The sequence below is a fragment of the Hippoglossus hippoglossus genome, chromosome 7 (assembly GCF_009819705.1).
Source record: "Hippoglossus hippoglossus isolate fHipHip1 chromosome 7, fHipHip1.pri, whole genome shotgun sequence".
Taxonomy (NCBI): Eukaryota; Metazoa; Chordata; class Actinopteri; order Pleuronectiformes; family Pleuronectidae; genus Hippoglossus; species Hippoglossus hippoglossus.
Genome location: NC_047157.1, coordinates 18,583,612 through 18,610,680, shown reverse-complemented (window position 1 = coordinate 18,610,680; position 27,069 = coordinate 18,583,612). Strand labels below are relative to the sequence as shown.

At 40.7% G+C, this 27,069-nt stretch overlaps 2 protein-coding genes across 10 annotated transcripts in view; both read right to left on the bottom strand.

Moving 5' to 3' along the window:
• Nucleotides 1-1,337: 1,337 nt before the first annotated feature.
• On the bottom strand, nucleotides 1,338-17,698 carry uckl1b (uridine-cytidine kinase 1-like 1b). 4 transcript variants are annotated; one of them, XM_034589506.1, is made up of 15 exons: nucleotides 14,353-14,911; nucleotides 11,171-11,364; nucleotides 10,535-10,641; nucleotides 8,887-9,057; nucleotides 8,222-8,293; nucleotides 7,652-7,841; nucleotides 7,410-7,471; nucleotides 5,326-5,345; nucleotides 4,595-4,693; nucleotides 4,381-4,474; nucleotides 3,861-3,923; nucleotides 3,595-3,717; nucleotides 3,305-3,412; nucleotides 3,054-3,210; nucleotides 1,338-2,914 (listed from the first exon to the last, which is right to left on the bottom strand). In XM_034589506.1, exons 1-15 carry the CDS (start codon nucleotides 14,418-14,420, stop codon nucleotides 2,835-2,837), a joined length of 1,608 nt encoding a protein of 535 aa, XP_034445397.1. In that variant the 5' UTR covers nucleotides 14,421-14,911; the 3' UTR covers nucleotides 1,338-2,834. The 4 variants fall into 4 exon arrangements, with proteins under 4 accessions (XP_034445397.1, XP_034445400.1, XP_034445398.1 ...); XM_034589509.1 differs by lacking the exon at nucleotides 14,353-14,911 and adding an exon at nucleotides 17,592-17,698 and having other exon boundaries at nucleotides 2,713-2,914; XM_034589507.1 differs by lacking the exon at nucleotides 5,326-5,345 and adding an exon at nucleotides 6,482-6,498 and having other exon boundaries at nucleotides 2,713-2,914; nucleotides 14,353-14,910.
• Nucleotides 17,699-18,882: 1,184 nt separating this feature from the next.
• znf512b (zinc finger protein 512B) overlaps nucleotides 18,883-27,069 on the bottom strand; it is a 29,634-nt gene continuing 21,447 nt past the window's right edge. For 5 of the 6 annotated variants that reach the window (XM_034589499.1, XM_034589504.1, XM_034589500.1 and 2 more), the window contains 7 exons: nucleotides 26,214-26,312; nucleotides 25,384-25,635; nucleotides 24,897-25,247; nucleotides 24,152-24,253; nucleotides 23,916-23,978; nucleotides 23,264-23,362; nucleotides 18,883-22,683 (listed from right to left, as the gene is read on the bottom strand). In XM_034589499.1, the coding sequence (XP_034445390.1) occupies nucleotides 22,339-22,683; nucleotides 23,264-23,362; nucleotides 23,916-23,978; nucleotides 24,152-24,253; nucleotides 24,897-25,247; nucleotides 25,384-25,635; nucleotides 26,214-26,312 (1,311 nt within the window). In that variant the 3' untranslated portion in view covers nucleotides 18,883-22,338. The remainder of the gene's footprint in view (nucleotides 22,684-23,263; nucleotides 23,363-23,915; nucleotides 23,979-24,151; nucleotides 24,254-24,896; nucleotides 25,248-25,383; nucleotides 25,636-26,213; nucleotides 26,313-27,069) is intronic. The other variant, XM_034589502.1, reaches the window with a different exon arrangement.

Sequence of the window (27,069 nt, the reverse complement as noted above, 5' to 3'; positions counted from 1 at the left end):
TAGAAATGCATAATGTCGATGAGGGTCCTCACTAAGAAGAAGTACAAGGATGTGTGTGTGTGTGTGTGTCTGTAGGTGTGTGTGTGTGAAAGGAGAAATACAATTGTGGTGATACGAAATACAAAGCCAACTTCTCATCTTTTTGCAAATTTAAACATATAAAAATGAACTCATTACATTTCATTAAAATCTCAGGCACTTAAACTTTTGCAGAAAATTTAAATCTTTTGACAGCTGCGCTTAAAAAAAAAGACCGATAAACTAGAGCAACAGAAAAGTAAAAATGTCTGTTGCTGCCGGGCTTCCTGATATTCTTAGCGCTCGCACGTCTTTTCACTGTCCCTCTCACGCCTCCCCTCTCAGAAGAGAAGATGCCTCCTGTGGGTCAGTTCCTGCCTGATCGGCCTCTGCTTTCTAATCGTCCATCAGTCTCGTCAAACGCGTGTCAATCACACTTTAGCCGTCTGACGTCTTGACAGCTGTCAGAGTGATAATTATGGAAGTAAGTGATGGAAGATGTCAAGGTTACTTTCCATGAGAAGAGGACAACCACAATATCCTTCCTGTTCATTTTCAACATGCAGGTAATGTGTCATTGTGTCTTCAAGTGTGTGATAAAGGTAAAAATATGCAACTCATGTTCGCCCAGTTGTCAGTTTATTAGGAACCCTAAATGTTCAGTTTTGGTGTTGAGGTGTGATCAGTGTAGTTTGTGAACTGAATTGCATTATACAAAAAGCTGAGTCTGTTGTTTAGCTTACTGTCATTGAGTTGAATGAGGTGGACAGAATAATAGGAACACTTTATGCAAACACAATGCAATGTGGGTCAACAGCACCACAAACTATATCCTCCAAAACTATGGGCTGACAAAAGCCTGCATCCGACCACATTTATATCTGCTGGATCAGGATTTTTATTTTGGTCTGCATGAAGTAGATCACACACGTTCAAACAAATCCTGTAAATATCTCTGAAGTTTTTCATAAAAAATCCTCGATCCACCCCGGTCTAGATACCCACCAATATTTTATGGCTTCTTCTCTGACCTATTACACATCCTACCACCAGGTTTCGTGGTAATCTGTCCAGTAATCCTGCTCGAAAATGAACAATCCAACCAATCAACAACCGCAGGATTTATTGCAGGACTGCTGTATAAAACTGCATTAATCAGGTGTACCTAATAAAGTGAGAGTGTATATCTCAGCAGGATTTTCCAACATGGTGAATAATTTACATGACTTTTGTAACAACGCTGCCTGAAGAATATTTTAAAACGAGTTGTAGCTAAATATGTTCGACTGGGGAAATGAAACGACGCACTGGACGAAATCTAAAAGCTCCATTGCACTTTTTTTTATTAAATATACAGTATAACAAACATGCATCAGAAGAATTAAAGACCAAAAACAGCACGCGGTCAAACACTGAGGCTGCAAACACAATCACTGCATTTTCAGTACGGAGCGACTCGCTAACTGTGGAACTCCAGCAGTTGACTAAATGTTGACATAGTGCTGAACACAGTAGTAACAGTAGCTATAATGTGACAGGATGCATGGAGTTACATTTTCAACACAGTCCCCACAGTGTTTATGTTTATCCTCTTACAGTGCATGTGAATAAAATGAGTTGGTGCATTGATGATGAGTTGTGAATGCGTAGAAGAGAGCGTCACTATTAATTGCATTCGTTCAAAAAACCATGTGACACTGTGGAGAGCTGTTGAACTGATCCTTTTAAGAGCAAGGCCACGTTAAACAGGCACAGATTCTAACAAGCACATCTCATTTGTTTCAATACTGATTCCACGTGAAGAGATCAGGCACTAGCAGAAAACCTTCGACATGTTCTGAGTTCACATCCTAACAACCTTTTCTGTTTTTAACTAGAATAACACAATTCCCTCTCAAGCAGAAAAAAAAAGAGGCATAAATCAGGATGCGTGGGACAGCAATAAACACTTAATCTCTGTGTGTTTAAAAAAAAAGGAAATGCAGATGACCCATTTTCACAGCAGTAAAAAGAGGTATGACTTCTATTTTCACTGGTCAGGTCTATCCATAGTAAAAATATGTAAATGAAGGACATACTGCATAAATACACATCACAAGTGCATACTTTCAGCTGTATAATGAAAATCGGTTTTCAACACCCTTTTTAACTGGTGAGGTTGGCATCCACAGAGAAGGGAAAGGCTGAAGCAGAGAGCAAAAAAAAAAAGAAAAAAGAGACAGATACACCTACACATTTTCCGATTGAATGGTCCTTCAGAAAGTGCTCGTGGCAATGGAAGTTGAGCAACATGAGTTCATGTTCAGATTTTTTGTAACTTTTGTAAAAGTTGTGAGGAAGCTGTTTGATCGAAATGACCTTGAAGCGTGAATTGTTTTTTCTCTTGTACAGCACGTGCAAATTTACATTCAGTTGTGTCGTCCACAGTGCACGGCTTAAGGCAAGATATATCTTCTTAAAACAACGGGTCTGCAGATTTCCAAACAGAGATTGCCAAAATTCAAGAACCAAAATAAAACATTTGGACTTTATAACTTTTATAACTTAATCAACATATAAAAATATTTAACCTTCATAACACCACTTTCCACAACAGTATTTACACAAGATTAAATAATATAATTTAAAGATTTAACAAGGTGACTGTAGCGATATCTGTCCTGTTCACTGTATTTCAGGGCCCTTGTGTGGCTCTTAGAGGACAAACTGTACAGTATGTCATGGCCTGACCGAAGCAAAGAGCATGTCCTCGTATTGTCCTCAGAGGGGCACTGACCAGCAACACCAGACACTTAAGTGCACAGTCAATATCATCATTAGTAACTGGGCTCGTCCATCTCTTCATCGCTCCAGTCAGGGGGCGCATCTGTTCCAAAGTATCGATCCCCAAAGTTTCCTAAAAGTACAACAAATGAGATATAATGAGTCAATCTGTAAAAATCTGAGAAGACGTCACACAACACACAACATGAAATAATTAAAATGAATATTCTGAGGCACTTTTACACTCTGATATTAACTCAGTTTTAACCCACCTATGCCAGGTATGATGTGGAAGAGGTCGTTGACCTTCTTGTCGACGGCTGTTGTGATGATTTTGACCTGTGGAAACGCGTAGGCCACTGAATGAACTCCCATTTCCGCCATTAGCAAAGACACCAGCAGGATTTTCTCCTCCTGAACATCGTGATCCTGAAAAAAACAAAAACAAGACATGGCTGTGAAAAGTGGTGTAATGCAATTCACTGCCGTGGATGTGGATTTGTGAACCATGTGTCGCACCCACCAGCAGGACTCGTACAGCCATCATGGCAGCGGCTCCAGTGGACACGGTGCAGTCCATCAGAATCACATGATCCTCACCGATGTCTTTGGGTAGACGCAGGTAGTGAAGCTGATGTGTTCAGAGACAGGATGTGGGTTAGAGATATTTCTCATGAATGCTTATGTGTGAATAAGCAGGTATTTATTTTTAGAGTTGCCATATGTAAGATAACGGAAGCAAAAGGTTCTACACAGATCAACATGAAAGGGATTTACAGTTTCGAAATCTATAAGTCATATTTCAAACTGTACCTCTGGTTCTCCTGTGTCCTGGTTGGTCTGAATGAGGATCTTGCCGATGCGGACGTCTTTGCAGACGGCCCTCAGTGCCGGCTCCATGGTCTCCCCGGCTCGCAGGATGGACACGCCCGTGATCTAAAGAAAAACAAAGAAAAGGAAAAAAACAATTAAACTAAGGTTAATTGCATCGGTTGAGGTAGAGACAAACCCCCTCTGAATGCTCTTTGAAAAAAACATGGAGTCGAGAAAATGGCTGGAAATAAATGGAGTTCACTCACCCTCTTCCCATGAAAAGTCCTGCCTTCATAATCCTCTCCTTGGGGGGTCTGGACTAGGTGGACCTGAGATAATATTAAAAATCACAACAGTGTGAGCACATTGCTCATCACGACAGGAGCCAGGAAAATAGTCTGTGACAAGCTGCAGTGAATTACAAACAGTCACATGTGTCTGAGAGTTAAATGGTTTAGGTATGGAAACTTTCCATTGTGGTGAAATGATAAGTTTCCTTGTTCGTGCCACTCACCGCTAGGTATCTGTCTATCTGATTCTCTCTTAAGCAAAAACAAGAACTCACTCTATTTAAATTCATCTTCTATCTTTCAATCGTTTCTTTCAATGTGACACACGGTGCTGTATCTCTCTACCCATCGCTCGTCTCACATTGTCTTTCTGTTCTACGTCTCCATCCAGGCCCAGGTACAAAAAGGTTCAGAGTTCACCTCCTTAATACAAAGGACTACAGAAGCTTAGTGCTGTGCTATGAATTAATTAACAGTGAATGTCAGTGTCTCACACCTGTGAGGGGAGGAAGGAGAGCGCTCGCTCGATCAACAGACGCATCAGCCTCTTGGAGTAGAAGATGAACTCATCGCGGCTGGTTTCCTTATTTCTACATGTGGTGATTAGGAACAAGAAAGACACAAGATTTAAGTGGCATATGCTTTTACACAGCACATTTCTCAATGGAAACAGATGTAGTCGTTAATGTAACACACTCTTAAGCCTTTACCTGATGATGGTGTGCATACCCCTGACCTGGGGTGTGCTCTCCAGGACGCTGAGGGTCTGGGGGAGGGGTTGTGCCTGGTGTGCAGATGCCAGGGCTGCCCTGTAACCACGGCAACAAATGGTAGAGCGGGGGTGAAGCAGGGTGAGAGGAGCACGGAGAGGGAAGATGGACAGACATGAATAAGAGTGCAGGTAACACTGCTCTGCATGCATACGATGTGGACAGCATGTGCCAGTTCACAAATAAGTGAGCCCGCACATACTCTACATACAGTTAGAAAACACACATGAGTAGATACATGCACAAAACATATTTTAGAAGTAGTTTGAGCAAGGGTGGTGTGTACAGACTGTGAGTGGAAAAGGCAGAAACAGAAAAGTACCAAGCACACAGTGTTGACACAACAGCACAGAGACCATGATAATGGAAAAGAACATTAAGAATTTAAAATGAACAATTCAAAAATTAACATAATATATATTCCCCGGTATGATTCAAATGAAAATGCATGAATGTTATTTTCCATGACATGTCTCTACTAGTTTTACTACTACTAGTATTCCACACGTAGTTGAACACCAGGTTAGCGTAGGGCCACCCTGAGCTCTAGAGGAACACACTGTTAGAAATACTCAGTGATGCAGTCATGTTGACACTACAGTCTCCACGATGGCACTGCAATAAACATTAGCCAGATGCAAAGAAAAAGAAATTATAGCAAATCTGCTCACATATCCCAGCGAAGTTTCCTCTATGGGGAGAGTTTTTGCGATGAAACACAACAACAATCACAACAAAGAAGACACAGAGAGACGAAAATCAACAGATAAGAGGTGGAAACATGAGAAAAGACACAACATCAGGTGGATGAAGGCTTGACGGACTATCTCACACAGTGAAAAGTGTGTCAGCAGACACTAGACAATGTCAAACGTCTCTGTAAGATGCTTACCACAGAGGTGAACTAAGAAAAAATGATCTTTCCTGGTTATCACTCATTGTATTTGTCATTATCTGAGAATTAATAGAATAACAGGTCATGATTTTAAAGATCTTTATATATATTTGGGTTAAAGAGACCACAACCAAGTTTTGGACCAGATTTGGGTATCTGTACCTGTGCATGCACTGTGTGTGTGTGTGCGTGGGAGGTGCACAAGTTACTGTGCCGCTGTCACTTTTTCACCATGTGGAACAGAAGAGGTTGGTATTTCAGCTCACAGGCCCCAGCACATCCTGTGTCTAAAGACAGACATCAAGCTCATTTCCTCTCTCTCGGTCTCAGATACTGTGGCCGACACTCAATGGAAAAACTCAGCGCTTTGTAGTAGGGTATTGGAAACTTTCTCTGTGGCTGAGGTATGCGATAGTCAACAATAGCTGTAGCAAGAGCTTCCTCTCTCTCGCTTTCTGTTGTAGTCACTCTCTCTCTTATTCTCGCTGACGCTGAAAGGAGGGGTCAGTGACTTGACTCATCTGTGTATTTTTAGACACAGAAGCCAGGAAGAGTGTGAGTTGTCATTTTTCTAAAAGGTAGAAAGAGGGAAAACCAACGTCTTTAAGCTAAGTGCTGGCTGCACCACAACACTTCCAAACTTCTGATCAAAGCTACACTTTTAAAATTTATTCCATGCTGGTGTGAATTCAATCTTTACAATGTTTTTTGGCACAGGCCCATGACTGATGCTTTAGGAGCCATGTTTGTTGACAGATACAGCCCGATAGTGCCGCCTGGTGATGTGTCATAGCAGCCAGCAGATCAGTGCGGCAGAGGTTGGCTTTGCTGGCCTCTTTTTTTTCTCTCCCTCCCAGTAAGAAGCTGGAGTGATTGGGGAACTGGGCAGATGGTGAGGAAGAGAATGATAGACAGGATAAAGACCACTCTACCTGACGCTGAGCTCGCGCTGTGAGCCATGGAGGGATTTGGGGTGGGGGGAAGTGGGGGGGAGAGAGTGGGAGAATAGTCCATCAGCAGCATGTGTGTCACTGTGTGTGTGTGTGTGTGTGTGTGTGTGTGTGTGTTTGTGTGTGTGTGTGTTTAGAGTGAGGAGGAAACAAAGTAAAGTGCTCTGTGGCACAAAGTGCTCCTCATGGGCAAAAATGTGTCTTTGGTGAAAATTTGTAAATGTTGCACATCAACTCCACACAAGTACAAACCATGAATCAATGAGTTTTACATGGATAAAAGAGAAATTGACCTTCTCCTAAAGGTTCAAACTGTTTCCTTTTAAAGTAAATTATCAAGTTGTGTGAAATTGTGTCAAAACTCTAAATTAATGTTATATTCCAGTAGCTCATTGTATTAAGTACATGATTTATCAGAACACTAGTCTAAATGCATCATTAATGGGTTATATGAATGTATATACAGTAGGTTATGGAACAATTGCACTTATAGGACATCTTAACTCCCCTTTCTTCTTTTGTATTTAACCACATGTCAGAACAAAATTTGATTACCTAAAAAATGTATTACATGAGAAATATTAAGAACCTTTAAAATCTTTGTCCAAAGTGTGAAAGTACAATGTATAAGGCAAACTACCATGGACATTCATCCTCCCCTAAAGTCTATGCATTGCATTTTCTATCCACTAGAGGGAGTAATGTAGTTTGCAATCACTAACTAAGAATGATGGGCTACACAAATACTGAGTACAGATCCTCCCTGTGGTGAGTTATATAGTATATATTCATAAACTTACAAAACAGCAGGAAGTAAGACTGAAGGTTCATAATGCTCTAATATGAACATGTAATTTTAAACTGGAGTGTGTATGTGTGTGTGTGAGTCTGTCAGTGTGACCTCTCTTACCTCCTCCAGCTGACTGTGTACATGCTGCACGATCAAATCAATGGCCACCATGTTGCCGCCACCTGACAGGACGACAGACCACACACATGAGGGGACCTACTACGAGTACCTATAACTAAAAATATAAATGTAACTCAACACCTTAAATATAGCAACTGTACTACAGCTCTGTATAGTGAAATCGAGAAGTAGTTATGTGAAATGGATCCTGTATGTATAAAAACATATGCGTGTGTACGCACCACGTGGCACCACAATATCAGCCAGGCGCATGGTGGGCTCAATGTACTGCTCAAACGCTGGCTTCACAAACTTGTTGTACTGTTTGATGACGCCCTCGATGTCTCGCCCCCTATCTGTAATGTCCCTCCTCAACCGGCGCACCAAGCGAATGTCGGAATCCGTGTCCACAAAAATCTTCATGTCCAGCAACTAACAGGAGAACGTGAAAATGAGTCAGTATAAAGCTTCAAAACCCACATTCACACAAAGAGGACGAGAGAAATGGAAAGCTAAATATAACATCTTGATATTATTTTTAGCTTGTGCTATATCAGCAAACATATACACAGATTTTGACAACTCTAATGTCAGAAAGAGGATACATCAGTTCTAATCTTATTTCATCCCGATCCTTTCCCCAATTTGATTATATTAAATCAACATGTTTTTTAATCAACAATAAATTATAATAAAACTGAAAAGATTTCACATGTGAAAACATGTTTGACCTTATGCACAGAAAACAATAAACTTAAGACCAACAACTTCCAATGTGGTGAACATACTAGAGGACAATAACCTTTTCCTACCTGTAAGAGCTCTTTATCTGTAAAGGCCATGATTCCCTCAAAGATGATAACACTGGCTCCATACACAGTTTTCTGTGGTGGACAAGTGCATGTAGCATTATAGTGCAATGTGTACATAAACAACAGCATGTGAACATACAGACAGTAATGGATCACGACCACTATGGAATTTTGGGGGGCAGTGCTGATACTGATATTTGGGTGTAAAAAAATGTCCAATACTTAAATACCGGCCAATTTACATATAATTGAATACATAATAAAAAAAATGTTAGCAATGATTTCTTAGATGTCGTTTTAAAACCCTCATTTTAAAGAAATTTACAAATATCCAAATAAATATGTCGGGCTCTAAAAAGTACACATTAGCAACAATCATCAAGATCAACCAAAACTGACAGTTGCCACTGATGTAAGAATGTCCAAGTGCAGTTAATGGGCATTTAAATATAAAAGCAAGCAGAGAGAAATAACACAAATGGTTCGTCTGTGACCATCTGCAGTTGCAGATTTGCAGTGCGACTTTAAACCTCTAGTGATGGAGATTAAAAGCCTTTTAGGTAATCGAGAAACTGAGATTACTGCATTTGCAGTAGCTCTGACATGCTACTGATTAACTTACACAGTGCATTACCACATGTTTAGATGTGTGCATTCATCCTTACCCACTCCTTCTGTCTCCCATGGGTTGTAAAGTCATACACAGGGATTTTCACGCTCTTGCCTTGTTTGAGTTTGCGCAGGGTGTGTGTCAGCAAACCAAAGTCAAAGGCATCAGGGTGGTCAAAGTTATAGTCGTTACTGGCGGCAAGAATCTGCTTGTCTGGGGACAGGACCTGAGGACGAGCGCAACAATGTTGGAATGACTTTACAGCAGTAATGGCACAAAATTAAGCAACATCATTTTCTGAGTAAAATATTCTCTTTTTCTGGCACACATATTAACATTAGCATATCAAAATAAATAAATAAATACTGATAGACCAGAACTAGTGAGACAAAACACACGCGCTCAAATTATGTTTTAGATAATTTACATATGCGTCTGTAAAAACACAACACACAGGCCAGTGCTCAAGAGCAGTTGAAGTTAGGAGACCTAAATTTAGGAGAACATCATGCGCCACTGTGACGTCTGTACCAGGTGGTGTGCGTGTGTGTGCGTGTGTGTGTGTGTGTGTGTGTGTGTGTGTGTGTGTGTGTGTGTGTGCGTATGTGTGTGCGTGTGTGTGCGTGTGTGTGTGTGTGTGTGTGTGTGTGTGTGTGTGTGTGTGTGTGTGTGTGTGTGTGCGCGCCTTAGGGTGGTCAAGCATTAAAACCCCAGACGTGGTATGTGACGGTTTCAGAACAGACCAACACTCCCCTCTCAAGTTAACTGATTACACACTTAATATGACAAACCAGTGTTACCTGCTCTCAGGGGCCTGTGAGCAGGCATGAGGCAAGTCAAGTCAAATCATTGTTATTTTACGTGGCGCCAATGCAGAAGAGAAGGTATCTCACTGAAACACAGCATGACACTATGTACAAGCACTTACAGTACAGTGGTGCAGAAAACTTGTTTGAGAAAGAAAGAGAAGAGACAGAGAAAGGAAGGGGAGAGAAAGAGAGATAAGGAGAACATGGCACAAAGCAGGTTCCACCTAAATTGCTATAATGGGACTAGTAAATTAACTAATAATTAATATTTGCAGCAGCACTGGTTGTTGAGCAGGATCATGGGAGAAATTATGAAGTATTTTGGCTGCTGACCTCTGGTAATGCAATGTGCAAACTGCAACTTGCTAAAGGCTACAGCACCACTGGTCACTGGTACATCTCTGTTACTCCTGACAATCTGAACTGCCGCCGTCAGACTGTGACAGGATTACATAACTACAGTGTGGGAGGAGGTATAGACAGGCATGAATGATGGCTCTTGATTGCTCTTCTCCACTTTTTTCCCCCCAATTCACTCACCACTCTGCTTCTCTTTCAACTCATCCGCCCTCTGGTATTTTAACCTTTATGTCCTCTTTCTTTCCACTCACTCCTCATATTTTCTCTCAGGGATTCAAACTGAATCCTGTATTCTCTCTTTTACTATGTCTTCTGCACTTAACGCTTCCCTCCGGCTACTGGGTTGTTATCAGCAATACAAGACAGGGATGACGTAAAAAATAAAAGGTTGTCTCTCAAAACTCAGACAACTTAAAAGTAATAGGCATCCAGTGTCCTTACTTCTCATTGCAACATTCATAGACAGGTGTGTTGCTGTATTCAAATACACATACCCATCAATGGATTCCGAACATACTGCACACACATGCACACCTTGTAAAAAGAGTCCATTGAAAGTAGCACAACCCAAGGCACATCTAGAGCCTCGATGATTTTCCTGGCTACTGTTGTCTTTCCTGAGGCACTGCCGCCGCACAGACCTGTGACAGAACACGGATATAAAGGACATTACGTAATGTTTTCATGCATGTTTTCTGCTTACTTTGCATGTTGGGAACATACAGACAATAGCTTGACAAGACATTCTGTGATGGTATTTTCAGAAACTCCTTATATCCAAAACAACAGCAAAGTAGTGCCACCTCTAATTAGGTTTAAGCATCAATAAGGACATTGAGTGAGCTTGTCAATATACATTCGCAGAAAATATGGTCATTGCTTATTTCTGCAAAAGACACACTTCAAAAAATCTCCCTGTGTGTTTATTTTGTTTCCAAAAGATAAATATTCCTGTAGATTGATATTCAATTTTGTTTGGGTTTAGACTTTGTACTTAATCTACTACTTTTTTTCCTTCAGTTTGGAGAGCTCACTCTTAAGAAGATGAATTGGCAGTGCAATACAAGCTGATTTGTATTGTGCTGTGTGACACAGCAAATTAATAGGATAAGGTAAACATAGAAGGAAATAAAAAACATCAGTACTGTGCATCTCTTTTATGTGTTTTACCAATGACAAAGGCCTCTTTGGACTGTGTTCCATGTTCGTTGTACCAGGGCGGGCGTCCAGCGGTGTAGATGGTTCGTTTGGAGGTGCGTAGGAGAGGAGGCTCAGACTTGCACTGGCTAGTGGTTCTTTTCCGAGGTGTCAGGCCTGTGCTCACTGAGGGGAGGAGTCGGTCCAGTGATCCATCGCCACCTCCACTATAAAACAACCAACATACAACAGAGAGGACACCATTACTGTCTGGAGAAATGGTAGATAACAACTTGCTTTTGGTTAAAGTATTATTAGACTAGCAAAACGCCATAGTACAAGTTACATAGTAACAATAGTGTTCAATAGGCAAAAAGGCATTGACAGAAAGGGATGGAGACAATAAACCACAAGTGTATCTTCAAAATTGCCATCATCATCTTAAGTAAAAGAAAAGCTCCTTCCTGTTAAAGCTTCCTGTTATACTGTAACTCTAGTGTTTCATGCCTATTTGGCAAACAGACACAAACATCAGTTTATGTTTGTAACTGTGGAATCATGAAGAGAAGTGACCCAGTTACAAAGACAAAGCAAGTGTTGTGTTACTCTGGCACAGCCTATGGTTACTGTGTTTTACACTTCCACCAGGAGAGCTTTGTACAGTGTTGTAGAGCATAGTGTCACTGGCTCAGGAACCAAAGTACACTATACGTTAAGTCTGTGGACAAACAGTCATGTGATCAGTTGTGCAACTCAAACATGTGTGCATGCAGTATATGCTCAGGGTGTTGACTAGGATTAAGACAATAGTGAAGATGTGAGAAAAAGTCTTCATAAGCAAAAAACAACAAGCCAATTTAAAGCAGGTATGAGGTTCTTCAGTGGAGCCAGACACAGTGAGAATTTGCATTAATAGACTATTCAAATCAAACACACTGGTCAATCATGTCCACACGACACAACAAGAATACTGGTTACTAGATTTCCACGAAAAGAGTTGTATGTAATACTTAAGTGGGCATAAACTGAATTTGAATCATTTATATTTGAATATGAATTATTGGACAGAGAAATCCACTTGATTTCCTGCTTATTCAGCGTCATTATTGACATTTGAACCGAACCGAAGGTGGCTCTGCTTCACCACTGTTTTGGAAACAGGAGTGTGTTTTGTGCCAGAGAGGAGCTGGTGAAATACCTTCACTTTATTAATTGGGATGTTTATTTTGAAGAAAGCTGCGGTCTGTTTCTACCTGCCTCTCTACATGCAAATATTGGCCTTAAGCAACCTCAACATGCACTTCACAGGGAGTCCTGTCAAGCTAGCGCTTGTATGCTCCCACCCAGCTAAGGTATTTTTGAATAGAATACTTTAATTTAACATATATGCAAACATTGCTTATTATCTTTAAGTCAATATTTGGTCACGGGTCTGTGTGCCTGCTTCAGGAAAGATAATAATGAGAAATTATGTTTTTACTTACAATACATGTTTTCTAAATTTTGACATGTTTGTGCCTGTCTTTGCAAATTACGTGTGCTACGTTTGATATAAGTTTTCAGCATGTTGCAGCATGACCAAAGACTTGATTCACATGTTTATGAGAGGAGTTCTGTGAATCTGCACTTGATTGCTCTGCCTCGATTTTATTGGAATTAAATTCAAAATGATGTTATTAAGACACAATTACTCAAATTAAAAAACTTAGATTTTAATGTAATTATTCAAGTTGAGCAAAGTCTCTTTCAACACCAAAACTTGTGCCAAACTTTTGCAACGGCTTTTGAAATTCTGCAACAGCATTTGGCAATAAAGCTACTACTTGCTCCACACAAACAACAGTTATGTAGAAGAAGAGGAATGCACATTAACATTCAGTAAATGGTTGTGGCTAATTATGATTCAGAGCAGAGAACGACAGCACAAAGAACTGTTCAAACACATGTCTTCATTGAATTAACAAACACAATTATGTTTGCGTGATAAGTCTAACCAGGTAACGGTTACTAGCAACACTTACTGCAGCATCTGAGAGATCCACACTTCACCCAATGGGGACTGTAAGAATCCAGAAGCCATAATAATGTACGAGAGCAGTAAAAGATGTTCCTCTGTCTATTTCTCTGTTATCCAGTCAACTCTCGGCTCCCACATCGTTTTATAGGCCACACACCTCCCCAGGTACAGGATCAAAAGGTTGGAGGTGAAGCAATCAAGAGAGAGCAAAGGTTTATCTTATCGCACAGGGGTCACCTGAGCTTGGATTGAGCCTGGGAGTGTACTGAGACTTAGACAGCACTGTGAACCAAACATGAAGCATAGCACACTCAGGCTGGGTTATCAGTTAAAGTAAAACTGGCATGCCATAAAAGATTAGCCGGGTTGTACTGTGCTGAATCATGCCCTTGTTCAATGGTTAAAGTAATAGTGCTCAGTGCCCTTAAACATTACACTGATGTCTGAATGCACCTTTGTGAAAAGGATGGCATGAGGTCACAGTGGAGCTGAGACGAGACGGTGGAGACTTGTGGAGCATCTACGCCCTATAGTCGTAGATGCTCCAGAATAATTGAAGTAAATGATTATCTTATACTATGTGCAGCTTCATTATTCTCCTTTTAAAACCTTGTTTAAGACTGGTTTTACGGAGGGCGACATAAAAGCATAATGTCTCACACCGGCCAATTTACATTCATTTAACCATAAATCTACAGCAAACATGGCAACAACTGTTTATATAATATCAATTCTTAAATTGACATTCATCTAAGTTTTCTGTTTTCAACTTTTTCTGCATCTGACAAAACTCCTCAAACAACACTTAAATGACTCTTTCCAAGGTTTTTACATTATAATTTGCATCGTATAATTTATTTGTGCGACGGAATTATGTGAAAATAATAACGATCATTTCATTACATAACCATTCCACTGACTATTTGGGCGTCAGCACAAAAGCACTACCGCAGTAACTCACACCAAGTTACGAACGGACAGATGCAAACTTTCCCAGAGCATGTCAACAAAAACCTTACAGATCTACTGTTGCGTGATAAAGACTAGAGTTGTTGATCCCGTTCATCCGCATTTGGAAGACACAAACCCACACAGCTAAATCTTCACTATACAAAACACAAATTTCCAAAGTACACCTGGAAATGCTAAAGTTAAAGGGAAAAAAGGAAAAGTATATAAATAAATAAAATACACTTACCTGCCATCAGATCTTAGAGTCCAACAGCCAGATATTCTAGCTCCTGAATAAGCCGGTAGACAGTTCATGCCTGGAGACAATATAATTTTCACTCTTGTGCTCTCTTCAAGTTCTGTCTTTATCTAATATTATAGCCTCAGTATATATTCACACTCATCCACAGTAGAGCACTTAACCGCACTGCACTCTGGCATAACACATCAGAGGTAGAGAGATGGAGGGAGGGAAATTTAGAGGGGAATCGGCTTGGAGGAGAAACGAAACTTTTAACATCTGTTTAGCTTTCAGTTTCCACCATTCAGTCCTGCAGCAGAGAGGGAGCGAGGAGGGGAGGCACTGCAGCTTGGTAGAGAGAGCGCGTTCAGACTGCAACTACAGCAGAGCTTTTCCCTCCTCTTTCACGCGCTCTCCACTCCTCCCCTCAGTCGTGCAGCCAACAAATGTAAGAGGATAACCTACCCTCTAGATTATGTTCATTAGGTGGTATTAATAGCACCAGGGTAGAGCCGGACCTCCCCACTCCTGGTACATGCACTCTCTCACACACACACACACATGCACAGACACACACGCACACCAAGCTTGGGTCATCTGTCTTTGACAGTCAGTGTTGCAATATGCGGTTGGACAAGAAGGAGGAACCAGAAGGGAGTGACAGAGACACCAATAGATTGGGCCAATAGAAGAAAAGAAAAGAAAACTAAGAAAAACACACAGTGGGTACAAACAAACAGACGGCTATTGTTTTCATCTGTTATTGACATAATTGACTGAATGAACAACACAAGATGTTTCAGGCCGTGTTGGGGCGATGAGGAGAGGGAGAATTGGAAAGGGATAAGACAATAGAGGGGAATCGAAGGGGAAGGCAATATGTGTTTTTGTTTTTTTTACCTGCAGGGACTTGCCATGTCGCCATGTACCTTACACTAGAGTCTGGAGACGTCAGCACGACAGCAAACACAAACACACACATGCAATGAACTGTCCCCTCTCTAACTTGACTCACAGGGAATAAACAGCATGATGAAACCCAACACTACCTCCACCGCGACATCAGCTGACAAGTCTGCAAAACAGCTCGGGGCAAAATGCACATACAACCAACAAACACGCATGCACACGCACACACACACATGATCCCGCCCCACCCGGGCACAACTTGCACAGACAAACAAATCGTTATATACCCAGAGATCAGAAGAGTCTAACTAATTCTTTTATTAAAAACAAAACCAAGCACTGTGCAGGTTACAGTTAAAGAACCACGCCACTTAGAGAAGATTCGATTTAAACCAACAGTTAAAGCGTTTCCAAATATTCTGACTGTGGACTTGACAAGACCTCATTTCTGCTGCTTCCTTGTTAAAAACCACAGAGAAGATACACAAGGGATTTCAATTATTTCCTCTAATCTTCAGTGCAGTCAAGGAACTCTCGCTGTTTCTTTAAACTGCTTTCAGGAGACAGCTGCAACGCCAAGAAAGACACATCCAAATGAGAAGCCTGAAGTGGTTGCTATGCCAAACATTCAGCGACCTCTCCATGGCTACAGAGACACAGAGCAGAGTTTAAGGCCCCAGCTGAATTACAACTTCACAACAACTTATATTATAAGAGAGAGATGTTTGACTATTTATTCCCACAGCAGATAATGAGGGACAAATTCTCTTGTTTCTAAATTCTTATGACTCATTTAAAATCTATAAATGGGAGTCAGGTTTCACAGAGACCATGGGGGTTCACAATATTTCAACATGACCCAAATTCCAAATACTTCATATCTATTTTATAAAATAGGACAGTCTTATGCAAGTATATATATGTATGTACATAGGTTAGGCAAAATAATGAAAAACTTGTCCAATACATTACAGTTCTATATGGTAAATGTACTGCATTTATATAGTGTTTTTATAGCCTTAACAACCACTCAAAGTGCTTTACACTACAAGTGTATTCATCCGCTCACAAACACATTCATTCAGCCCTTCTACACGTCTTTTTTTTTTTTTTTACAGCAAATCATTCACACTCTAAGGGAGCAGCCATCAGGTTTAATTTCAGGTTTAATGTCTTGCCAGTTAAAATCTACCAGACGGGACTCAGGTGCAAATCAGGTTCACGGTTGGGGTAATGTATTGAAGTTATATTCACGGTACGCAGCTAACAGGAATGAATAACTGTCATCCGTTACGAGTGGAAGGGGAAAAAAACAGCCAACTGGCTAACTGGCAAGGAGAGTATTTTTCCGTACAGCGTTTGTACCTGAAGTAATAGCCGAGACTGGCAAAGCCACGGGTAGAGCGGATTGTGACAGGCACATTCTAAACCTGCAGCTGAATCGCACAACCACAGTCTGTGACGACCTTATCTTGGATTGCATTAGATTCATCTAAAGAAACTGCTTTTCAGAAGTTGAGATACACATTTCTGCCAATTTTGCATCATCAAAATACAGCAAACATACAGTAAAGGCGTGTGCATTTACTCAATGATTAACATAGAGTTCTACCCTAACTTGGCTCTTTTGACAGCAGTGAAGCAGATATTTTAGTGTAAACAAGGCTCACTGTGACCATGTGGGGGAGTTTTTTTCTACTTCAATCCTTCAAGCAGGAATAAAGTCTTGACTGGTGCAGTGACGCCCCCTTGAGGCTCAGCACGGTAGCACGGGGAGGAGATGGCGTGTGTCTGTGAGGAAGCAGCTCTCTCTCCCTGTCTGTCATGGTTGCCAGCAGCTCACACTGTGCCATGCTTCACCTCATCTGCCCTTTTTTATTTGTATTCAGCCATTTGTATTTGTATTCTCTCCCGCTTCGTCGCGGTTTAGCGCACACGTTAAGGAGCGTTAGCATTAGCCACGTAACGTTAGCTTGGTGTGTCCCCCCCCCCACTTCCGAGGAGATGGAAGTTATTTCTTCTGAGGGCACGTCGTGTAAAAAAATATGATGAAGTGTCATAACCGAATGGACAAGAGGGTCACAATACGGACTAACTGGAACTCGGAGATAATGTGATATTTGTAATAAAGTAATAATTACACTGTCCTTCAGGCAACATGCTACGTATATACACATAAGCTTTAAAGGGACTGTACTCATTATGGCACGTTGTGTGGTAGTTTCCTAAATATGCCTAAATAACTGCGGGTTATTTCCTGATAAAAGTCGCCCTATATATTCAGAATATAACTCCACACGTTACCGAATAAAAACCCGTTGTTTCTATTCATTTACCTGTTCGGTAAAGAGGCAGTTTTCTCCTCGTTCTCCATCTTTGAGAGCCTTCCTTCCTTGTTAATGGTAGACTTTACCACCCTGTCGACAAATCAGGTGAAGTACAGTAAAGCCCCGAGGCATCATGGGGCTTGTAGGCGTTTGGCGTCTCGGCACAACGATAGGCTTCCACAGCGTTGGGCCAAAGAGGGACTTCATATCCCAGAATGCAGCAGTGTTAAATTTTTTTTTTACCCTTTCACGTTCGCCACACAGCAGCCGGGCACAGATTCTTTACTGAGCTGCCAGTGCCCAACAGACCACGTGCCAGCTGGTTTCAACATCATTTCAATAATGGCTTAAAAATATATATATTTTATTGTTATGAGTTGTTGTTTATTTATTTAAAATTTGAATGTGATTTAGTTATAAATCAGAAATATATATGATGACTATATTTCTCAGGCTTTATTCTAAAAATACACTGAACTAAACAGTTGGTCACAGCTGAACTTGGCATTAAAGTATAGAGTCTGCAATAAATTCTACATTACAATGAATTACTAATGAATATAATTAAGATAAGATAAGAAAAGATAACACTCAACATGTGTTATCTTTTAACATGTGCCAGCCTGCTTCAAGATTACAGTATCAACAATAATACAATACAGGGAACACAACAAAAGAGTATTAAGTTTAAAAATATAAAGTGAAAATAAAGATTTAAAAAGTGTGTTGTATACAGAGTAATGCAGAGCCAAAATGTTATCAATAAACCTTTATTTATGAGTTTGACATGGAATAGCTAGACAACCATAAACCAATTTCCAATTTGGTGTATGGACGGTTGCTGCGCCTGGGAAGAACACATTCGATTTTATTGAGGACATCTATTAAAGGGCAGATCCAGGATTTCTTCTCACTTTCTTTAACTTGATTTTATGACAAATAAATCATTTAGGATATCTGACCACTTATTTTATCTTTTATATTTCTACTATAAGAGCAAGACATTTATGTGTTGGATTGTTTGACCTTTGCGGAAGTATGGGCTTGACCGAGTGCCATTCTAGTTTTACGAGTGAACCAGGGAATGTTGGTTAAATTAGTTGTCACACTAAATTAGTTAATTGTTAATAAAAGAAAAATATTCTTAGCATTATTTTTGAAAGCATCCTCACTTAACACTTACTGCTTTAAATGTGTTGCGACAAGTACTTCCATAATTTACCTGTCTATTAAATTCTAATTACATTCAATATAATATTTGATGTAAGATAACAGATATCCAAACTTGACACAGTCGACACAAGTTTAGTCAACAAACTTTTATTAATTAGTTGAGGGATACTAATGCACAGGTAATACAACAAGTTTTGGAGAAAAATTGTAACAGTTCAGACTCAAAGGAGGCACTGACGCCTCCCACGTTAGATACTATACAGCTTAATTTCAGATATGGAAATCTTTAATACATCATTAGTCTAATTTCACCTGTTACTTATATATTATAACCAGTTAGGAGCTACAACATCATCTCGTAAAACTCTCAACAGTTTCATCACAATGGCCCCAACAACAAAGGCGGAAACCATTTCCTGCTTTTGAAGTGTAGGTAGCATATAAAATGAACCACTGTTGGCCAAATAAAGGGTAAAATTCTCAGGCTGTCGAAGGGGATTTGTGAGGATTAAGCTTGGGTTTGGAGATAACATTGCTGACAAAGGGAAGACGCTCGAGCCTGCTGTTTCCCCAGGTACAAAAGTCACACCACACACAGTCCAGGTAACTAGAAAGCTCCAACAACACTCCTATTTCAAGCCTATTTCATGGTATAGTAAGTGCACTAAATACAGAAACAAACACACATACATATGCCTTGTTGTCCCATATTGAATAGATAATAATAAAGGACTCTCTCTCAATGTGTTTGTCGTTGTGTACTGAAAAAGCTCATTTTATGTGCATCATCAAAATGAATAAAATAACAGTGTATGCCGACACATAGGCCTACAATGTTCCTTGTGGTCTACAAATTTTTTCAACCTTTTCTTTTTTAGACTTCATAATATGTAAAAAGCATTTTTCAAAGCAAACAAACAAAAGTAGGGGAGTGAAAAAAAAAGCCATACATTTCTGAAAAGACACATCAATATCAAAATATCAGCAAGCCAACAAAAACAGCTAATTATGGTGTATTGCTGTACTCTCTAAAACATGTTGCAGTCAGCTCACACTGCGGGATAGATATGTTTTCCACATCGTAGGAAGACAGATAGTAAAGGGTGTGATAAAATATAAAATACCCACTGTTAAAAGCAGTGCTAAACTATCATATTGCAACACCAAAGCTTGTCAGGTAAACACAGTCAATGTGACGTTATTAATGAAATGAGTAACAAGCAGCTGATGAACTGATTCTGTGCCACGGCGTAACACTTGACGCAAAGTGTTACCATTTCTGACATCCAGTCATTACAAAGGTGCTAACTGTTTACCACAAACACACACACACGCACGCACACACACACGCACGCACGCACACACACACACACTCTGGACGACTCCTATTGAAAAGGTCATAGGACCAATCAGTGCTTGTCTTGCGTCTTCCCGTCCGTTGAACCTGGATAGAAGTTAAACGTCCATCCCACTACCAGAGACAGACACATGCATATTCATCCCCATCCGAATAAACTCCATCAGTTGATTAATAATGGAGGAATTCAGCTCGAATCTTTGCTTAGCAATGTAAAAGGTCACGGCGCAGGGGTGACACCACCCGGGACACGTACCGAGAAATTCAAAATCCGATGTTACGTGAAAATGTTCTGCTGACATCAGTGCTTGATTTCAATGACGACATTGACATTTGTTGGTGCAAAATTTAGAGGATGGATCAATGGACTTGAATTGAGTTGTATCAGGTCCTTAAGGTAGAATGGCAAGTAAAGCACCCTTATTATCTCACCAGAATATCCTCACATCACAACTTTCCCCAAAGCTATCAGATTGCTACCTACGTAATACACACAAGAGAATATAAAATAGATTTATCATCTGACTTATTTTAAGTAAGCAAGTCATTTTTTCATGGCCATACACCGGAAATATAAATCAAATATTTATGGAGTTTTCATTTGCTCAATTTCTTAATAGAACTTTTGGTTCAAGTACTTTAAACACATTTAAGTGAAAATATTCTCTGATTGCACACATTTTTAGATTTGAACAGATGTAATAATATCGGATTACTTCTCTTGAATCTCAAGATAAACCAACAATAAATGCGAGAGCGGTCTTAAACATGACCAGTTATGGCTTTGCGTGGTGAGTCATAATAATACGGTCATGTTGGATCACACATAATGAATAGAAAGAGCTAACCACGCTGCTCAATAACAAATTTAGATTATCTCTAGTTTAATTTTTCATCAGAGTAAAATATTCCCGCTCCTGTACCTGACGGCCGCGAGGCCAAGCTGAATTTCTCCTGGAGTGCAAAAATACAAGAGGGGAGTGAGAAGGGTTAAAGTGCAAGGCAATAACTTTGAGCACCCAGGAATTAATTCATAAACCGTTTTATAAGTATTAATCTTGATTTGCATTTTTTTCGTTTTAATAAAAGATTTTTTTCCTCAAACTCTATAAAAGATAGTATTTTTAATTCTCTCCTCTGTTCTGAGATTCAAGCTAAAGCAGGAGCCAAAACATGGCTTTCTTTAACATGGTGTCACATCATTTGATTGTGCTGCAATGGTGCAACAAGCTTCACACAAAATTCATCCTTCTGTCTAACATTGCCAGTCCTATTTTAGACAGAAAACTTCAAGTTTTTCTTGTTTAAAATCAATTAAACAAAGCCATATTAAGTATTAATGTAACTAACTCATAGCTTACAGATGTAAATCTCAAACAATCACTTTCTGCTTATTAACCTCAGTGTAAAAGAAGCGCGTAAGACACGATAATTATGGTTGTCAAAGCAGATTCCTTTCACTGCCATGTGATCCAGATGAAATAAAATCAGTGTCCCTGATGTGACACTCACGTAACTGTAGGATAAAATGGAGTAGAACAGGATTTACAACTGACCAACATTTTAGCTTATATGACAATTGCTTACTTGAGACATCAAAAGTAAAAAAAAATGAACAAAGTAAAACCAGGAAGAAATTAAAGAATCAAGTTCAAAACGACATTGCACTACAACACACACTGCAAAAACTCCTGACTGCTCATGATCCAATTGGACGTGTCAGGCTCGAAAAATAATAGATGGCATCATTGCTTTGAGTATATAGATATATAGATATAGATATTATTTATGTACACAGTACAGTATATCTGTGAAAAAATGTGAAAACAGTAGCTATCATTAAATGACTTCACCATGCTAATAGAATATCTTTTTTAAAAACCTCTCAAACATTAATGAATCTCTTGTAGAGATTTACTCTCCATTTGTTTGGAGTACTACCTCTGTTTAGAAAATCTACCCAGGATTTAATCTTTCATTACGACTGTCGCCCCCCTGCTGTGAGTACAGATACTGAAATGTGTGCCTTGAAAACGAGATAAAAGTGGAATGGAGAAATAAAACACTACTGTTACATGAGTATTGTTTTTAACAATAGACACATAAAACTCTGGGGATTGTGTTTTACTTCTTAATGGCTGTTTTAACTTTCTTCTCAGTGCCAAGTCCTTGCCATAACATTTACAGTGAGCTTCCTCTCTGTCTCCTGGGTCGACGAAAGCAGAGCTACTCTGATAACGACAGCCTCTTGGGTTTGCTTCGCCTGGTGGCCGAGGGGACGGGCTGTCTGTTTTGGCCTGAATTAGCATTGTCCGTTGGGTCGGGGATCAAGGTCGGAGATTGTGTTGGGCCCAAGGTAGGAGTCACGGCAAGGGTTGAATTTTGAGTGGCGGCAGGTGCTTCAGTGTTTGTTTCAAGAGGTGCGATCACAGAGGGGCGCTCTTTGGGCTTGCGGCCCCTCTTCTTACCAGTGGTGGCACAGTTCCTCACCTCAGGTTTGATCCCGTTATCCTCCGGTGCTTTACTCTTGCTACTGGAGACCACTTCAGTGGCTGCAGTACGAAACCAGTTCTGAAGCGCAAAAAAGTGATTTAGTGATTATCTCAAGCAGGATATGACCATATACAGCTGTAATTAGTGGGGTAAACCTCCATGTACGAATAGAGTACTATAAATATAAATGTACTGGACTGATTTCCATGAAATGTTGTGGAGAGGTGGGGAGTGACTAGAGGGAGAACCCATTACATTTTGGAGCAGATTTAGATAAACAGGCAGATCTTTGAGTATTTTTCCCATTCTGATTCCACGCAATATAGCGATAATGTGGCCAATCAACTTTGGCGGAGGTATGTCATCTCCGAGCGCCCCTCTACTTATTTTTATGGGAAGAAAATCAGTATATTGAACGAGAAATACATATACTGTATTCGAGCAGATAATTAGTATTGCAACAAGTCCTGTAGAGGTTTGGTGCAGGAAGTTGCTGATTACCACAACATAGGAAAGTATGAGAAATATCCATCTCATCTTACTGGATAGTTTTACTGTGTATGAACGGAAATGGAAATACTGCCTGTAGACGTGATACTAAATGACACGGCTGTTTGTTATAAGGCTATCTGTGAAATTTAGACTGAGACTGACCCACCTGTGAGTGTGTCTTGCTGATGTGGTACTTCACACCGCTCTCTGAACTAAACTCCTTCTGACAGATCAGACACATGTACTTCCCCAGTTCTCCTCCACCCTGCAACACACACACACACACACACACACACACACACACACACACACACACACACACACACACACACACACACACACACACACACACACACACACACACACACACACACACACACACACACACACAGCAGTCGTTAACATTAACACCACAGCATGTCACCTGTTACACACCAGATTAGGTATCAACCAACACCAGTTATCGTTTAACCAGAAGTTAAAAATTAATATATGCACCAAAGTAGACTCAATTTTCCACACACTCTTTATGTTGCATTGCTATTCTGTATTGATAGAATTAACATATTCTCTTTACATTAGCAGCTATTTATTGACATTTTTTTGTTTTCAAATCCGTTTATGTTTTTTGAGAGTCTTCTAAATAAGGTTTTTTATATGATACACATGTTCCAACTCTTATACCGCATTAACTTTCATTTTACCTCCAAATCCGTCAAACTTACTTTCTGTGTTTGTGTTTTACTATTTTTTACTTTAGTATCTACAGAGACAAATGTGATCAGGCCAGTGTCTTAGGTCCAGGTGGGTGTTTGTACCTGGCTGCAGTTGGCAAGGTGAGCTTTAAGTCCCGACACACTGGAATACACAGCTTCACAGTTCTGAGACAAAACAGAAATCAAGAGTGAACAAACAAATAACATCTTGACATCTATAAATTTCACTCTCATGGTTTTTTAATTATATAAACAAACTCGTCCCATCCAATTCAATATTTTGTTGTTATGGAAATGTTCTGTATATGGTGACACGTTAAGCCAGTTTATGTTCTTACTTCATTGGTACAGCAGATGAAGCCCTTCTCCTTGACTTGGTTCTTCCAGGTCTCTAGTAGCTCTGGGCTGAAATTGGGGAGACCAGGCCGCGTGTAGTTTAACTATACAAAAGAAAAACATGTGTATCATTATTCCTGATAGATTCACCATTTAGTGTGAGTTTAGAGGAGTCTGGGGGGTCTGGGGGACGTGTTTATCTCCTGGTTTCACCTTTATATTTTCATGGAAAGGTCGGTTTTGACGCATGTTACTGTGTAATCTTTTTTGTTGTACGTTTTTTATATTTTCATGGAGATATCTTCTTGCAGTGCAAAATGCAGATGTACAGGTATCTCTGTTCCTGGTTCTGTGTGTGAGCCGAGTATGCATCTCTCATTATTGTACATTTTGGCATGTAGGGGGCCAGTGCTTGAGATTTATTGCTATGGTGTATTTACTAGGCCACAGCTGTTGTCATCCTCAGCTGGGATGTAATTTGAACCGATTATGTGTTTGTCAGACCCTGATGAAGATGAAGACCTACACGTTGGTCTGTGTGTCTGCCAGTATGCTCAAGAATCAAATAATAATATAACTTAACTTGAAGATGAATACCTTTTTAGTTTTTTGTCATGATTCTCTGCATTTCTCAACATTCAGCAAGACTTCTGGGATCTTGTTGTTTGTACTTCTAGAGAGTTAAATCCACTGCAGCCCTTCCTTCCTTCTTTGTACACTGAATACTAATCCACTTTATGTACTCACCCTCTTGCTGTCAGGTACCAGGTCGTCCTTGATGCGCCGCTTAGTGCCCCAGTCTTTGGCCAGCTCATCCTCTGCTATCTCCTGCAGGTGGAACACTGCCACCTGAGCAGACCGGCGCCTCACTCTGCCACTGGGTGTCCGTTCAAAGTCCTCCACTGCTCTTTCATTGTCCCGCTCCCTCCCCTTTTCTTTTTCCCTGTCCTTCTGCCTGGCGTCCCTTTGCTTCTCCTTAGGGTGGCAGGCGGAAGGTGCCTTCTCCTGCCAGTCCGTCTTCTCAGACTGGCTCTGCTGCTTCTTGCCTCCTGATGGAGTCTCCTCAGGGACCACCTGGTGGAGCGGTGGGACGCCCCTCTGCGTAAAAAAAGTGGAGAAACTGCGGCTACTTATAGGCTACTACTTATTTGGCAAAATATAGAAAAATACATCAATAAACAAAACAGTGAAAAACAGCTGTCTCCTAAATAAAGTACAGTGACTGTTTTCTTACCCTCTCTTTGCCGGTGTTGTTGTTGGTGTCAGTTATATTGTCCTTGTTGTAGTTGTTAGTGGTGGCTGTCATGGTGGTGATGGTCGGGGGGTGTTCAGTACGCACATGGTAGTCTCTGCCAGCCTTGGAGCGGTAGGTCTTTCCACAGTGCTGGCACAGAAACACAGGCTTCTCATCATCAGACAACTCTCCTCCACAACGCTTCTGGTGGTACTGGTAGCCCATCAGACTGGAAAAGTGGGCTGAGCAGCCCTGTAAATGTGTGTGCGTGTTTGTACACATGATGTGTGTGTGATTGTGTGAGGCCAGTGACAAAAAAGGGACAGAATTAAAACAAACATTAAGTTGGAAAGTGGGTAAGTGAGGCAAAGTGTAGGTTTAATGGAACAATATTAGAGCACTTGGTGATTATTATGTGGTTCCGCTTAAAAAAACAGAGAAAACAGGAGTAAACTGCTCATTTTTCTGAGTGAAGACGTCACTGAAGCTGAGTCTATTTTTCGCAGCTCTCTCTCCTCCTCTCTCTGCCTTTTGCACTCCAGTGTGAGTAATGGGAAGCAGAGTGTTGATGTGGTTTTGGGCAACGTGTCAAGAACAAGGCATAAAGGAAAAAGGAGGGAGAGTGCTAAAGGAGGCGGACACAAAAAAAAAGGAGCCTGAGGAAAAGGGAGGAACGAAATCGAAACTGGCATTTGCAGAGAGAGGAAAATGTGGCTTGAAAGACAGGAAAGTTGGACAAATGGAATAAAGGACAAAGAAAAGTAAAAGTGAAGAAAAAAAAATAGAGGAAAAAAAATAGAAAGGGTCAGAAAGAAAGAAAGAGTGCATACCTCACTAGGACACTTGATTCGTCCCATCTGTTTGAGAACTCGGCGCAGCCTTTCTCTCTCCTCATGCTCGTCGCCCGTCTGGCCTTCGCTCCTTGAGGGCTGAGGGGCAACAAACACAACGGTGCATATGTATTACCCACCACAACATCGCCCTCTGCCTAATAACTTGGTTGAAATGGTGATGGAAATGTGTTTTCCATCTTCTGCGTTCTCACTGTGCCAGGATCATTAAATGGTTTCATGGTGAGGCTTTTTCTCAAGGCATGTTTATGACAACTGTCAAACTCATGTTTTTACTCGAGTGCAGGCTGGTGCCAAAACCCAGCCAAGACCAGAACAACAGATGGCGGGGCTGCCAGGGAGAGGGAAGACGAGAAGTGCAGGGGACTGGAGAGAGAGTCTGGACTTAGGAATCCCAGAGGAGTGAACTTCATGTGTTTTCTCATGTGTGAACACACAGAGAAAGAAGTAGGATGACACAACCCTAGCTTTCTGTAAAGTTAAAAGAGGAGATGAGATACCACCAGTCCTTCACTAATTCAAGTAAATCACGCTCAAGCCTGCCGGCAAGAAAACAGACACAAGCTCAGCCTTTCATTTACACTGGCAGTGGAGTAAACCATGGGACAACATCAGCATGCATTAATGCCTCTCCCACTCAAAGACTGAACACGCCTCTGACAGAAGAGATGGCGGGATCACAATCGCAGCAGCGACATCAAGGTCAAAATCAGCGGGTGACCCCTGTCCTTCTGTCAGCACACTGTGTTTTTCCACACTGCACTGGGGCTAGTCCATGTGACCATGTGCCCTGACAAAACACTAGACGCGGGGTCAGGGCATACGCCAAATTAAA